At 36.5% G+C, this 15,372-nt stretch overlaps 1 protein-coding gene across 1 annotated transcript; it reads right to left on the bottom strand.

The window, feature by feature from the left end:
- Positions 1-376: 376 nt before the first annotated feature.
- Positions 377-5,312, bottom strand: LOC149943370 (uncharacterized). The gene is made up of 6 exons (XM_090175064.1): positions 5,086-5,312; positions 4,608-4,657; positions 3,821-3,892; positions 1,781-1,804; positions 1,139-1,192; positions 377-464 (listed from the first exon to the last, which is right to left on the bottom strand). Exons 1-6 carry the CDS (start codon positions 5,228-5,230, stop codon positions 450-452), a joined length of 360 nt encoding a protein of 119 aa, XP_090031190.1. The 5' UTR covers positions 5,231-5,312; the 3' UTR covers positions 377-449.
- Between the last annotated feature and the right edge of the window lie 10,060 nt (positions 5,313-15,372).

Raw genomic sequence — 15,372 nt, 5'->3', positions numbered from 1 at the left:
GTTCAGGACTTTTTGCTACGTGTTTTACGTTTTTGCTACCGCGCTTACCTTTCTTACGTACAAATCAGATCTAATTCATTAAAACTTATATCCACTGCGAAGCTAGGTATATATAAAATGATAAATAGAACTCAAATTAATTTGCCTGTTCCGTCATAAATGTTTGGAAAATAAGACAGTATTTTTGCCTTCGTAAGCTACTGAAAATGTCCGTGAAAACTTTACTAGGCTTTTAAGCTTTGACCGTAACAACTATCTCTAATATTTATTCTAGAAAATCTAAACAATAAATAACGAACATTTTAATATTTTGAAGGAATATTTTAATTTTTTTGGCTTTGCTGAAAATTAAGATAATATAAATTCATTAACGCCATCATTTTTAATATAATTATTTTACAGATACACGAATTTTCTTTTGAATAATACAGTGAACCCATTTGAGATGATTAAACTGCGCATTTCTGAAAAAATATATATACATTTTTAACGGTTGTACAGAGAATAGTTAGATTCCGTGCACTTAAGATTATTTCGATTTAAAAGGCCTTCGTAAGAGAAAATAAGGGTATTGTTTAGTAATACAATTGTCAAATCCGTTTTCAGGCTCACAGATATCAAATTCACAGTTTGGCAGATAATTTTTTTCCGAAATATTTGTAAGTCACCTTCCCTCTTTTTTAGCTATCAACAAGTTTTATTTTCAAACAATGAAATGGTTCAACTAATTGAAACTAGTGGCATCAATTTAAGTACACCACCTCAAATCGGCTTCTCAGGATATGATTCAGATAAATTTCAGAACAAATGGCCTCTATTTTTTTAATTTTATTACGTAGTTTATCTCGTTAAATCATGAGCGTTGGAACAGGGGACAGGTGACAATGCCCGACAATGCCATTGTAAACGGTTTGCCAAGAGTGGAAATTTTTGTAATTGGTGACTCAAATTGTTAAAGGTAATTTTAGTTTTTAGTCAATTATGCAAAATATTTATATCGTTTTATTACTTATTTTGTTATCGGATTTCTAAAACATTAATTCGCCTTGCTCAGCCTCAACATTTTAGCCATTTCCTTAATCGTAAAAATGGTATAAAGTGGGATGAGTAGATCGATCTTAACGTATAATGAACCAACCATCAAAGAGCCAATTTTATCAGCATGTTTTGACACTAAATTCTTAACACTGAGCTGTGGAAAAACGAAGAAATAAATATAAAAATTATATTAGTAATATCATAAGTAACATAATACAGTAAGTGTGAAACTTCTTATTTCTTTAATGCTTATTTCCTAACTGAAACTTTCGCCTAGCTCCGACTTGGACTGAGTACCGTGTTTTCGTCCATGTGTATTTCACCTTGGGCAAGTGTAAGAACTAGAGTGATGTGCTTAGAACTAAACCTTGAATGCGCATAAGTTCTGATCGGTGATAATTTTTGCTAATTGTCTTAACTTTTGTTACTTATGGAATAAATCAAAATATAAAACAAATTATCATTAACTGCACTCAAATATTTATATTAAACATTGCAAAGCATTTCATTGCATTGAAATATCTGTCCATTCTTGGCCGTTGGTCATATTGATGATTATTTCGGAAGTATACACACTAAAAATAGGTGAAATAAATATGTATCTTATTGAATAATTAGTTTATAATAAAGCATGTGCAATAGATTAATAACTACAACCTACGACTGAAATGATTTAAATTTGAAAAGCTGTTGACGCTTTTTAAGATTGTTAAAGTGTTTAATGGTGAGGCGCTATTCTTACCGTTTCTCCGTGATCAGGAATGTACTGTTACAGAAAAGATTAAGCAAAATATTAATTTTTATTTTTAGGATATACTTAAATTTTAATACACTGCCCTAATACCCCTGGCATCAAATAAGGCCCAAGTCATCAAGCAAATTTAAGTGCCTTTAAATCAGGGAGCCGTATTACAACGCGTAAGATGATGGTGGGAGGGTAACAGCGTATAAGAAGATGGTGGCAGGGTAACAAATCGTAGGATGGTGGTGTCAGGGTCACAGTGCGTAAGAGGGTTGTGTCAGAGTAACAACCCGTAGGACGGTGGTGGCCTGGTTACTACGCAAAAGAGGGTGGTGTCCACGTTACTACGCAAAAGAGGGTGGTGTCCACGTTACTACGCGAAGGATGGTGGTTGCCGCGTTACAACGCGAAGCAGATGGTGGCAGTGTGTCAGAATTTATAGCCCGGTGAACCTAATAACGGAGACCATACCACAGCATGGGCAGTAGAAACCCACTACTGATGGTCGCACTTGTGACGCAAGCCACTCAACCCAGCAGAAGGTGCAGCAAAGGGACGACCAATCCCCACTTCGCACACAGCCGTTGGATTAAAAAGGATGCTGTAGCAACTCCAGCCGACACCTTACCTACGTATGTAAATAGTCAAACCCTTTGGAGAGATTTCCTAAAGGGAAACGATGGGCAAACAGCGGTCCATATAACCTGCCACGGCTGCCACCGGAGATGCCAGTGGGCTCCAAAAGGCCGGGAAACAGGACCGCCGTGCCCTCATATGGAGGCCCGCCGCCGCACAGCAGGTTACCCAATCCTCTGAGGCGGCCAGTTTGCACGGACCCTCTCCGTTAGCCTGAGCCAAAGCTCAGTTTCCAGCCCAAACCTGACCGAAGTCGGAGGTGGAGATAGGACCATTAGATCAGAGCTAACATCTCCTAGTGCACCACTGCCCGTATGGGTAACAAGAGCTAGACCCCGACTCCCCGGTAAAGCCACCAGTTATTTCACACTTTATCCCGTTTAGGGCCGGAGATGGTGGCAGGGTAAGAACGTGTAACAGGATGGTGGCCGGGTTACGATGCGAAGGAGAGTGGTGGCAGGGTTACGACGCGAAGGAGAGTGGTGGCAGGGTTATTTTGCGATGAAGAGTGGTGGCCGGGTGACAACACGATGGAGGGTGGTGGCCGGGTTATGACGCGAAGGAGGGTGACTGCCGGTTACGACATGGAGGGTGGAGGGTGGAGGGGGGGCTGGGTTACTAAGTGAAGGAGGTTGTTGGTCGGGTTACGACGCGAAGGAGGTTATTAGGAAAGTTACTACGCCTAGAAGGGTGGTGGCAAGGGCACCTTACGTAGGAGGGGGTAGACCGGGTGACTATGTGAAGGATTGTGTCGGCCGTGCTACAACGCGAAAGACGTTGCCCTTCTTCCTCATATTCTGATATGAATCCGATCAAAAGGATATTTACTTTTGACCGCTGGCGGAACTATTAAATGTTATGTATTTCGATAAACAATTTTTCAAATAATAATATTTCAATTTAATTTTTAACTTTTATTCAATTTTGGGATTATTTAAAGAAATATTTGAAAACTATACCATTAAATATTAAAGTGTATATATCTGTTACAGGATAGATGGCTCTAGTCAATTAAGTAAAACGAAAGCCATCGTATGTAGGTTCTAGTTTGAACCCCCACTGACTCAGTATGGTCAATTTTAATATAAGTTTCGTTTTTATTTCTAGTTTCCGTTGCTCTGATCAGAACGGCAATTTTTTTAATTTAATCCGTTAATTTGCTTATAAACCAATTGATAAAGATATTTTTAATTAAAGGAAATTACTTTTCTTTTGAAGTGCAAATAATGCATTTTTAGTAAAAACATAAAGAATACTTTTCCTATTACTTCAAATATGCCTTTTATAAACTATACCCCTAGCCGGCTTTTTCTCACCGACTTGGCCACGGTTATATTTTTAATACCAGCCTTATCGCTATCTACAAAGCTTCGATTTTAAAATAAGCGTGGCTATTAGACTCACGGCATTGTTTAAATTAGCTCCACATTTGTTAAAATAAAATGCTGTCGTCGCTATTTCAAAAATCTCTCCATCCTGAAAAAAACAAGTATTTCTTTAAAATTATTAAATTAATCGTGTATTTTATTTTTCTCATTAAATGCCAGTCTTACCATCTTACTTAATTATATTTTTAACAAAATTTGAAGATAAATTTAATATAATCTAAACGGAATCGGAAGCAGAGATTAAAATTTGCCTATATTTTAGCAAAAGATAGTCTAATATTTTTAATAACTTTTGATAAGCCCCACATTGCAGGCGAGCCAACCGGTCAAACCTAAGATCCATAGTACGAAAACCAGTTCTGCGAACTTAAAATACCGTGTTTATTCTTGTAATGTTACGGCTAAGAAGGGTCAGATATTAAAATAAACTTCGAATTCGTATCTTTACGAAACACCATGGAACATACTCGCTGACAACATACACCAAGAAAAAGCTCTTAATATGAAATGATTGTGTGAAAACTGAAAAGGGAAACGTGATTTTCGACCCGGGAACTCATCTGGTTTGGGTCTTTCTGAACCAAAGTTGGACCAAAAGAATGGGCTGATATCAATTTATTTTTTAGCTATTGTCTATCGATATTTGTTGCGTACCACGGTTTATAATTTTACGTTAAGTCACAAACAGTTCATATAATTTATTATGGAAATTGTTTTCACGATTTCCAGGGTCGTGTGCCTGGATTGCTTGGTTTAAAGTTTCCATAAAGCAGACTTAATTGTTAAACGTATATTCAACTTACTGTGAAATTTCCTGTTTCTTTTAAACATGATCTGTAATTGTCGATTAATCCTAAAAACGAACAAGCATCAGAATGTATTTATGTCATCTTGGTTTTCAAATTTAAATGTTTTGCACCCAAAACATTTGCCAAAACCTCAATGTCGTGATTTTATCGTCTGTTTTATTATCGGGAAGGTAAATTAACGGAAAGCAGCGAGGTGGAATATCCAAAAAGACACTGAACTTAAATCTGGTATTTCAATTAATTCGGTGATATTTAATCCAGATAAAATAACGGATAAGCCAATCAAGCCTCACTTATATACGATTAACTTCTGAAATCCAAGTAATTTTATTTTCGAATCCGGTAAATGACAAATGGCGCGGAAGAAGGACTCAAATTTAAGTTATTTTTAGTTATTAAAAATAACGTAATTAAAAAGCAGTTTTCTGTTAATTTTCATTCGCTTTGGCAGTTAAAACCAATTTATGCTTACCGCATTTCATGAATAATAAATTATTGACATCTTTTTCTCCAAAACTTGGTCTATCAAATTCATATAAGCCAAACAATGTTCCGATCAGCAAAATCACAACTATAACTCTCATTTTAATGGTCCCGTAAGAAAGAATCCCTGACATACAGTGTAGGTTGCTTAAATTTTTCAAACTTAAAGCTCCAGATAAAGCTCTTCCTATATATTTAAATAAAACTTGTAATTTTAATCATAACAATTCAGATATCATAAATCTTCGATTTAAAATAAAGGGAAACGTTTAAGCGGTTTTGTTTTATCTATTATTTTTTACTCAACATGGAAAATTACGATATATTTGGAATAAAAAGCGAGATATTAAATTATATTTAGAAATAAGGTACTCTTTATCTTTGTTTCATTAAGCTGTCGTTCTCGTTAAAGCGTAACTGCACTCAAACAATTGTTTAATATTTGATTAAGCTATATAATTGTACTAACTGAAACTTTTAATGTTATAAATATTAACCAATACAATATAGAAGGCTATCAAGTATTGACACCTGAAACGTATTTAAATAAAAATGACGGGGTCGTAATAAATATAAGTAATAACTTGAAATTTCAGAAAAATAACTTTACATTATCTAAACCATCCGTGTTGAATATTGATATGGCATATACCGTTCACCAATAGTCAAAAGCTACCAGCCTTAACTAATAATAATAACCTAATTCTTGTTGGTGACATCAACATTGACGTAAATTCCAGTGATCAAATTGCTTTAGACCACCTAACTATATAATACGAATGTGGTATGTCATCATACATCAACTCCCCGACTAGAGACAACAAAGGAGTTCAAACTCTGCACTGAGAGAAAAAACTGTAGCATTTACAGAAATATTTTACAGCACCCGTTCTGTATTTTTTTAATACAGTACTGTACTGTTTAAATGACTATATTCAAGAAATATTTAAAGTATAAATTACAGGATGTTTTTAGGTATTTAAAATGCAGGGGCTTCATGTAGTATATATCGTTGAATAGTAATATATACATACATTTTCAGTATATATTACAATTTGTTTTACAGTATAAATTACAGGATTTTTTTAGGTATTTAAAATGCAGGGGCTTCATGTAGTATTTATCGTTGAATTGTAATAGATACATACATTTTCAGTACATATTACTATTTGTTTATAGTAAAAATTAGAGGTTTGTTTCAGATATTTGTAATAAAGGACAGCCATGTAGTTTCTATGGTAGAAATGTTATATATGTACATATTTGTTCAATACATATTACCAGGGCCGTCTTTACATATTGTGAGGCCCTGGCACTTTTTATTTTGGGGGCCCCCTATGGTGGCGTACGAATTGGGAGGCACCAAAGTGGCGACGAGAAAGCAAGTATGGGCTGTAGCCGAGTACTCTTCAAGGTAGGGCAGGGCGAGTAGAAATTTATCATTTATTTTTGGTATCATGTACGGACACAGCGTGGGAGTAATTGCCGCTCCCCCCCTTCAATGAGCTATGCCCCGTTGCCCTTCTTGGGTGTAGGTTTTCCCGCCTTTATTTTCGATTAAATATCGGAGACTAGGCTAATACCGAAAAATGAACCGCGGCCCGTCCGCACCAACATATTACTTCGTTTTGGGGAAAACACTGCAGTAGATTATTTACTTCAAATGTGTCTTATATCACTTACGGAAAGCTCGTTCATTATCATTTATCAAACTCGAGCGAAGTGAGTGAGGTTTCTATATCATGGCACTCCCATAGAATGTCTGCTGGCGCCCATGTTGGCTATTTGTCAAAAACCAAATATTTGGGTTTTTAGAAATCATTTGTCAAATTTGATTTCGAAAATGACCGAAGTATTCGAACAAATACCGCCAGGTTTGAAAATTTTAAATAAAGGGAACTTTTTATCATATACCAAATATCAAAGTTTTAGCTTGAGTAAATTTCCATCGACTATGAAAGCGTGGTATTTAACAGATGGTAAATAACTTGATATAAAATGGGAAAAGTTGTTAAGTAATGGTAAATAACACTACAGCAAAAAATGGGAAAAGATAACGTTATGGGATAGCTTTAACTTCTTGGCCCCATCAATCGTAGGATGATATTAAAACAATTCCTCAGTGACTTTCTCGCCTCCAACTTTCTAAACGTGCTACTAGCATTGCTGATATAATTTTCTTACGCCTTTTCCATTGGCTTATGCTCTGGGTTACTAAATACCTAAAGGCATAAGTAACAAAATATTATATTTCCTATCACCCAATGCAACATTTTTGATAATATTCTGATTCGCCAATGACAACCTAAATCATTATGTTGCTAAAAACTGACACCGGTCCTAGAATTACTTAGTCTTTGTAAGTTCCAGGTAACAACGCGCGGGAAATAGTTGCTGTTAGCCATTTTCAACTTTTGATGAACGAGGCCAGACCTTTTGAAAATTAAAGCACTTTCTCAAGTATCAGAAGCAAATTAACTTCTGCAAATATAAATAACGCTTGCTTTGGGAAAATAATGATGTCTTATTGAATCGGAAGTGAAATATCATAATTATAAACACCCGCTTCAGTCTTTAAGGGAATATAACCTCTGGTATTTTGGTCGCCCTCCAGTGGTTTCGCTGTTGGCCGCTTCTTCCTATGGCTTTAGAGGCATCGGTGCTGCTTAGTTGTTTACTTGAGAGTTAATCCTTAAAATTGTGGGGTCTTCCATACATATCGCGTTGCAGGTTATATTCCCTTTAGAGTACGTCTTTTTTAATTTGAAACTTAAATGCGTTTACGATAGTTACTATCGCCATCAAACTAACCTGGCATTAATAATATGGTGAGCTTAGGAAATTTCACACAAAACAAAGGCAAAGATATAGAAGCTAAAAGTTTTTTGTTAAGATACAGTATATTTTCTTTTTGCTTTAATTATTTCATACACATTCCTTAAAGAGGGAAACACTTCAAGATAATGCTTCATGAAACATTTTAGCGCCTTCTCTCAAACACTGCAAAAGTTTCCGGGCTTACGGGCGAAAATTTTATGGGAATGTCAAATAATTTTGTAAATTTTACAAAATCAAAGAGTAAAAATGTTTAAATAAAATACTCGGTTTTCTGAAATTCATTATTTGGTATTTCAGAAAATTAATAACAAAACTTGGATCCGCAGCGCCGGTGGGAATAGTAAACCCGAAATTTAACGTCATAATTTAGTCGTATCAAATAGTGGCAATATCTTACCCGGACCTACTTCAAACTCGTTTGACGTCAACTTCGCACTCTAAACATAATCAACCTAAAAATTTGGCTGTGTCCGGAAAACTGTTGGTGAGAGACAAACCCGGTATTAGGGCAAGGCGAACCTTTCCTTCGCTTAGCCATTATTGCAAATATGAAATTTTAATGTTGAATGGTTTTGTTTTGAGCCTGAGGGGGCCCTTTTCGAACTCGGGGCCCTGGGCCCTGGCCCAACGGGCCCAATGGGAAAGACGGCACTGCATATTACTAAGTATTTACAGTAAAAAATGAAGACGTTTTAAGGTATTTAAAATACAGGTAGTTCCTGTAGTTATTGTGCTCGACGTTGAATTCCTACCAAACAGTAATAATCCATAAAAATGCATTATTTGTTGTAAATCAACTAATATGAATAAAATATTTTTAGTGACATCTCGTAAAAGCACCAATGGAGTCATATTTTTAATTACCCATCAAATTAAAACAAATTATTGTTTATACATTTAAATGCAAATTCATCGCGTTAGTGTTTGTGGTTTGAACTAAGTTTTATTATTCCGAGCCAATGAGTTGCATTACTATGTTGTGCACGTGTTTATGTCTCTCGCTTTGGACTCTAGTTCTGCTGGAGCTTATTGGTATATATTTAGCAAATTTGTTGAATATTTTTTACAATTTAAGTACCTTATTGGTTAAAAATTAATTACGGAAATGTTTAGTGTACATAAACTTATTTTAAAAAAGGGTAGTAAGAACAAATCAAATATATAATATTTCCTGGCTATATTCACGCAGTTTTTAAATGTAAATTCCCTAAAATTTACAGGCGTGTTAGAAATTTTAATTATTATTTCAGTTGTATACAATACAATAATTCTGGTTGAAAATTTTACTAAGAGCTATTTGTATAAATTACAGGAATCTCAAGTAAAAGATATTTACGAAACTTTCTGTAAAACATTCCTGGCTACTGTGCGTCCAGGAGTTCCATGTAATTTCTACGCAATATTTTTGCCTCAGTGTAATATAAGAAGCTAAAATCACTGATCATTTTTGGATACTTATTAATATACCTTTAGTGGGAAATCAAAGAAAGGATACCCCTGTCTATTTTGGCACTACAATCACCGACTACGATCACTTATCAAAATTTATGAAAAAAGAATCTTGGGGACAAATTCTCAACGGATCTGACGTTAACTAAGCTACAAATGTGTTCCTAGAAATTCTTAAAAATTATACGGCCTTGTCTACAACAAAACGTAAAGTTAAATTATCTCATAAAAATATTAAAATAAAGCCAAAGATAACACTAGGTCTAATCACTGCTGCCCTACAGATCGGCCCTCAAGGGGTCGGAGTGTGCAATAACTGGTGGCTTTACCGGGGAGTCGGGGTCCGGCTCTTGTAACCCGTACGGGCGGTGGCGCACTGGGAGATGTTAGCTCCGTCCAAAGGGTCCTATCTCCGACCTCCGACTTCGGTCAGGTGTGGGCTGGATACTGGGCTTCGGCCTAGGCTAATGGAGAGGGGCCGGGCAAACTGGCCGCCTCGGCGGATTGAGTAGCCTGCTGTGGGGCTGCGGGCCTCCGTATGAGGGCACGGCGGACCCATCTCCCGGCCTTTTGGGCTCCCACCGGGATCTCCGGTGCCAGCTGTGCCGGGTTATGCGGGCTGCTGTGTGCCCGCCGTTCCCCTTTAGGAGCTCTCTCCAAAGGGCTTGGCTCCCTGCCTTTGTAGGTGGGGTGTCGGCCGGAGTTGCTAGAGCATCCGTTCTCTATCCCACTGCTGTGTGCGAAGTGGCGGGCTGGTCGTCCCATTGTTGCACCTTCTGCTGGGTTGAGCGGCTTGCGTCGAGGGTGCGACCATCAGTAGTGGGGTTCTGCTACCCATGCTGGTTTTGTCACCCGTCCGGGCTTGTGGACGCTGGCGTAGGGCATTCTGATGATGGGCCTCCGGTGGTGTGGTTCTCTTTACCGGTACACCGGGCTATAAATTCTGACAACATGCCCTACAGATCAGGTCCACGAGGGGTCGGAGTGTGCAATAACTGGTGGCTTTACCGGGGAGTCGGGGTCCGGCTCTTTTAACCCATCACGGGCGGTGGCGCACTGGGATATGTTAGCTCCGTCCAAATGGTCCTAACTCCATCTCCGACTTCGGTCCGGTGTGGGCTGGTAACTGGGCTTCGGCCCAGGCTAACGGAGAGGGGCCGGGCAAACTGGCCGCTTCGGTGGATTGGGTTGCCTGCTGTGGGGCCTCCGTATGAGGGCACGGCGGACCCATCTCCCGGCCTTTTGGAGTTCCACCGGGATATCCGGTGCCAGCTGTGCCGGGTTATGCGGGCTGCCCGCCGTTCCCCTTTAGGCGCTCTTTCCAAAGGGCTTGGCTCCCTACCTTTCTAGGTTGGGTGTCGGCTGGCGTTGCCAGAGCATCCGCTCTTATTCCCACTGCGGTGTGCGAAGTGGGGGCTGGTCGACCCATTGCTGCACCTTCTGCTGAGTTGAGTGGCTTGCGTCGAGGGTGCGACCGTCAGTAGTAGGGTTATGCTACCCATGCTGGTTTTGTCACCTGTCCGGGCTTGCGGACGCTGGCGTAGGGCGTAATGGTGACGGGACCTCCGGTGGTGTGGTTTCAATCTTACCGGTACACCGGGCTATAAATCTGATGCATGCCCTACAGATCAGAAACGCATTATGTTCCATAGATAAGTTTCAGTATATATGATACGAGTAGCGACAGTTATCATTTTTATACAATGACTTTAGAAACAATAAAATTGATAAATATGGTTATGGCCCATGGCGGTATAATATTCGTGTTTGTGAAAAGTTTGTGTAATTATTTTCGATTTGACTATCGCTACTCGTATCAGATATACTAGTAGAGGATAATCATATTTGAACCATTTTTTCCAAGATGGCCGTCAAAAAAAACCCCCAAAACAACCCCCAAATTTTTTTTCCAAAAACCAATTTTTTGACCTTGGAAAATTCAACAAAATATTTTTGTTTTCAATCTCAAATTTCACCTTGCAGATGATCTTTGAACTCGATGCTTGAGCACTGTCCACAACCCCTAAGCCTCGGTCTATCACCCCAACAAGTTTGGACACGATCGGACAAGGTCGGACCGAGATATCGGCGGTAATATGTGACCCCACCGAATACTTTAACTTATTTACTTTTGATATCGTTTTTTTATTTTTTTCGTTTTTTCGCCATTTAAAATGCTAATTAGTTAATTGCGAGATGGGGAAACGAATTCGCGACCTTCGTTTTATAGCCTTGGCAACTTTTCGCCCAACCCAAAAAAAACTTTAAACAACTAATAAACGAGTCTAAACTTGCGATAATAACTATTTCTATAAATAATAATTCGTTTTACATTTAAAAGTCAAAGGATATGTGTAAGCGTAAGACGTCTCAAAACTCGAGCTCTTTAAAGTTTAAAAAAATGAAGTTATTTATGGGGAAACCAGAAATTAAATGCAAATCTCCTACCGAGAACCCTTGTTATTATGAGGAGCCATGTCGCAAACACGCGTTTGATTTTATAGATAGTTTTAAATTTAGTGTTAAATGCTGGGTTTGTCAAGCTTTATTTCTGGAACGAAGAGTTTTTAAGATGCAACTGATGAACCATTTGACATCTAGTTATTCTAATAAAACACTTCTTAATATTGATGTTTGCGATTGTCTTCATTCAAATCAACCAAAATACACAAGCGAAGAAGAAATATTAGACGACCAAATTATTGATTATTTGAACGAGTTTAACGTAAAAAATCAAGAATGGTTAGATGGGTTTGTTAATTCAACGTAAAAAAAAGACAATTGCTATTAAGAGTGAAGAAGGTTTAAATTCAACAATGAAATCAAATGTTGTATTTCCACCGGATTTTGTCTTGCCATCTGATGAGCAGATGGAAGCTATTATTTTTTTTCAAGAATATTGTAAAAATAATCAAATTTTAACTCTTAATCAAGTTGAAACACCTATTGAGGTTTTAGAAAATCTTGAAAAAACTTGTCAAATGATTGAAAATATATGAATAAATCTGTTTTTTCTAATAAATATATTGTTCTTATTTTTCCTACGTAAAAATAGATATTTTAACTCTTTCGTGTTAAGGTTTAGCGTGGTAGATCGGTAGCGTTGCAGGACGTTATTCAAACAGTCTCAAGTTCAAATCCCAATCCTTTCGATCTATCACGCTAAATCTTTTTATTAGTATAAAACGAGATGTCGCCCAACTAAACTGTCATTATAAAGATTTCAAGTTTCGTAGTATTTCTACCTTCGAACGCATCACCCGATATTTACCCGGAAAATACACCTTCTAACTTTAAAGTACAGTTATCAAAACCTTTAAATTTTTACAATGAAAAATGGGCTTGCTCATTAGCAGAAATAATTCTTCCTGAAACTTATTCGAATATATCAAATGAGTATTCGCATTTCCAAGTATGGCACGTGTCAGATGTTATTTCACCCGAAGAAAATCAATGGGATTATATTAAAATTGAAATTCCGCCCAAACGTTACGAAGGTGATCTAGATCGAAATAAGAATACTATCCCAACATCTCTTCAAAATAATATACTCAAAGAGTTTGCTAAAACTATTGAGGCCAATCAAACACTTAAAGGAAAAATACAAATAAATACGGTAAAAGTAGATGAAAACGAAGATAGTTCAAAATTAAAAATACAGTTACAAAAAGATGTGCAAGTAAGAATACCTCAAGCATCGCCCCTAGCTTCTGTTCTGGAATTTCGAGAAAATGATTTTGTTGACAAGGATTATCTTTCTAATTATCCACTCTCAAATCACGTCAAAACTATTTCTTTAACTTACGCAACAAATTTTATCGAAGTACGAATAAAAAAAGCGTTAATTGTGAATAAATATCAACAAAAATATTTACCACGACAAATTCCCGTGGAAGAAATACAATCACAACCCAGGAGGGAAAAAAACAGAAAATTAACAAGAAATCGAAACTAAATCTAGAAGTAAAACAAGAAACAAAACCAAAACTTGAACCAAAACCAAATTTAGAAGAAAAGCCAAATCTGAAACCAGAAGAAAATCTAAACAACATTTTACCAACAGAACCTTTAATTCCAAATATTAATGGAGACGTCAACCAACCAAAAGTTTTAAATACTTCCGATGAAAATAATTTACCAAGTTCTCTTCCAATAGCAGTATATCTACCATTTCAACCTGTTATTAAACCAATACAATGGAATAATTACGCAATTGTGTTTGATGCGGGCAGATATGAGGGAGAAAGACAATATAATAATGAAATTCAACCGTTCACATTACACTTAATTATACGCGATTTATTAGAAAGATGTAAACCGAGACAGTTTGATGGATTAAAAACCGCGATATCGTCCGATGATGAAGATAATTTATATTTTAATTTAGAAATACCGGTAGGGATGGAAATTAAATTTCAAAATCCATTAGCAGATCTTTTTAAAATTCCACCAGACACTTATTTTACGGGTATTAAAAAATTTGGCCCGTTAAATAATTTAAATAATATTACTTTTAGTTCGCGCAACAATTTTATCGATATACGTATTGAGAGTACAAAAATACCGCAATTTGAGCAGGAAGATTGGGCTTTCTACTCTGTATCGATTATCCAACCTTTTTATTTGAAGGTCAGAGAGATGATTTTGGAAATATTATCCCATTATCTTTACATAGGCAATTAAAAAACGAAATTCAACAGGCGACAAACTTCCCTCCTTTGAATCGGTTCGAAATCCATTACGTAATCGAAGAAATAAATCTAGGTCATTACTAAAGAATTTCATTCCCTCGAGACCTACAGGCGGCCTTCACCGGGAGATTAGCAAATATTTTTAATATAAACGCGCCAGAATTTCAAGATGGTGTAATTAGCAGTCAAAATCCTTTAAAAGTGTATGAGGAAAAATTTATGTCAGATGAGGAATCGGTTATAGATTTTAGATATAATAAAAATATTCCAATTGAATCGCCTAATTGGGAAAATGACAGTTATACGTTTGAACGTAATTATTACGAGGCTGATAAGGATTCTAGCGGGAATTTTAAACCGTTATCTCTTCATTTCAAAATTTTAAATGAACTTCAAAAATATTTTGATTCGCATGTCTCGCTTAAGGCTGGATTTTTTTATTTTCAAAGAAAATGGAAAATATTATTTTCAAATCGAGTTAATGAGTGGGTTGGAAATTAAAATATTTGGACCTCTAGCAGACCTCTTACAAATTGAGTACAAAGTAGATTATATCTCCTCAGTTTATAAAAGCAAAGCATTGGACCCACTTCAAATTAGATTAGAATTAGATAATACGGTTAATTTAATAATTTTTCGAAACGATTTAAACAGAGTTGAGAATAGTCGACGACAAAAACGCGATATTGATTTCCACAATTACGAACAAAGTAAAAATATTAAACTAAATGTTGTAGACAAATTCCATTGTCGAATTCCAAGTGGCGTTTACAACACTATTGATGATGTTTTAATTGCGATGAAACACTCATTACCACAACAGAGTTGGGCTAAATTCGAGTTTCATTTTAATTCAGATTCGACAGTTTCAGTTAAAGGTTTGGGTGGAAACAGTTTTTTAACCTTTCCAATAGATAACCCCAAACTCAAACAATCAAATTGAAAGACCACTTTTTAACGAAATAGGTATGTACCCCGCAGATCTCAACCACGGAATATCCGGAATTTATGTCTATACAAATATTATACAACCTGTAATTACAGGTCACACTAATACGCCCCTGCTGAGAATTATCAAATTAAACGAAAATAAAAATAGAGCACAAGTTGAAAGATTTCATTTTTTAGACTATTTTCCAGTTCTCTACGATCAAATACAAACTATAGAAATTTCTTTACGGTCGGATTACGGTGAACTCCTGCCATATAAGACAGAAAAGACTATTGTTAAATTAATATTCAAAAGACTGGATTCTTAGTCTAAAGTACACTTAAAACAAGCTCATCATGGAAAGATA

Source organism: Leiobunum rupestre, chromosome 5, assembly GCF_980474605.1.
Source record: "Leiobunum rupestre chromosome 5, qqLeiRupe1.1.hap1, whole genome shotgun sequence".
NCBI lineage: Eukaryota > Metazoa > Arthropoda > Arachnida > Opiliones > Sclerosomatidae > Leiobunum > Leiobunum rupestre.
The sequence above is the reverse complement of the archived record's forward strand: the minus strand, read 5'-3'. Positions and strand labels throughout refer to the sequence as shown.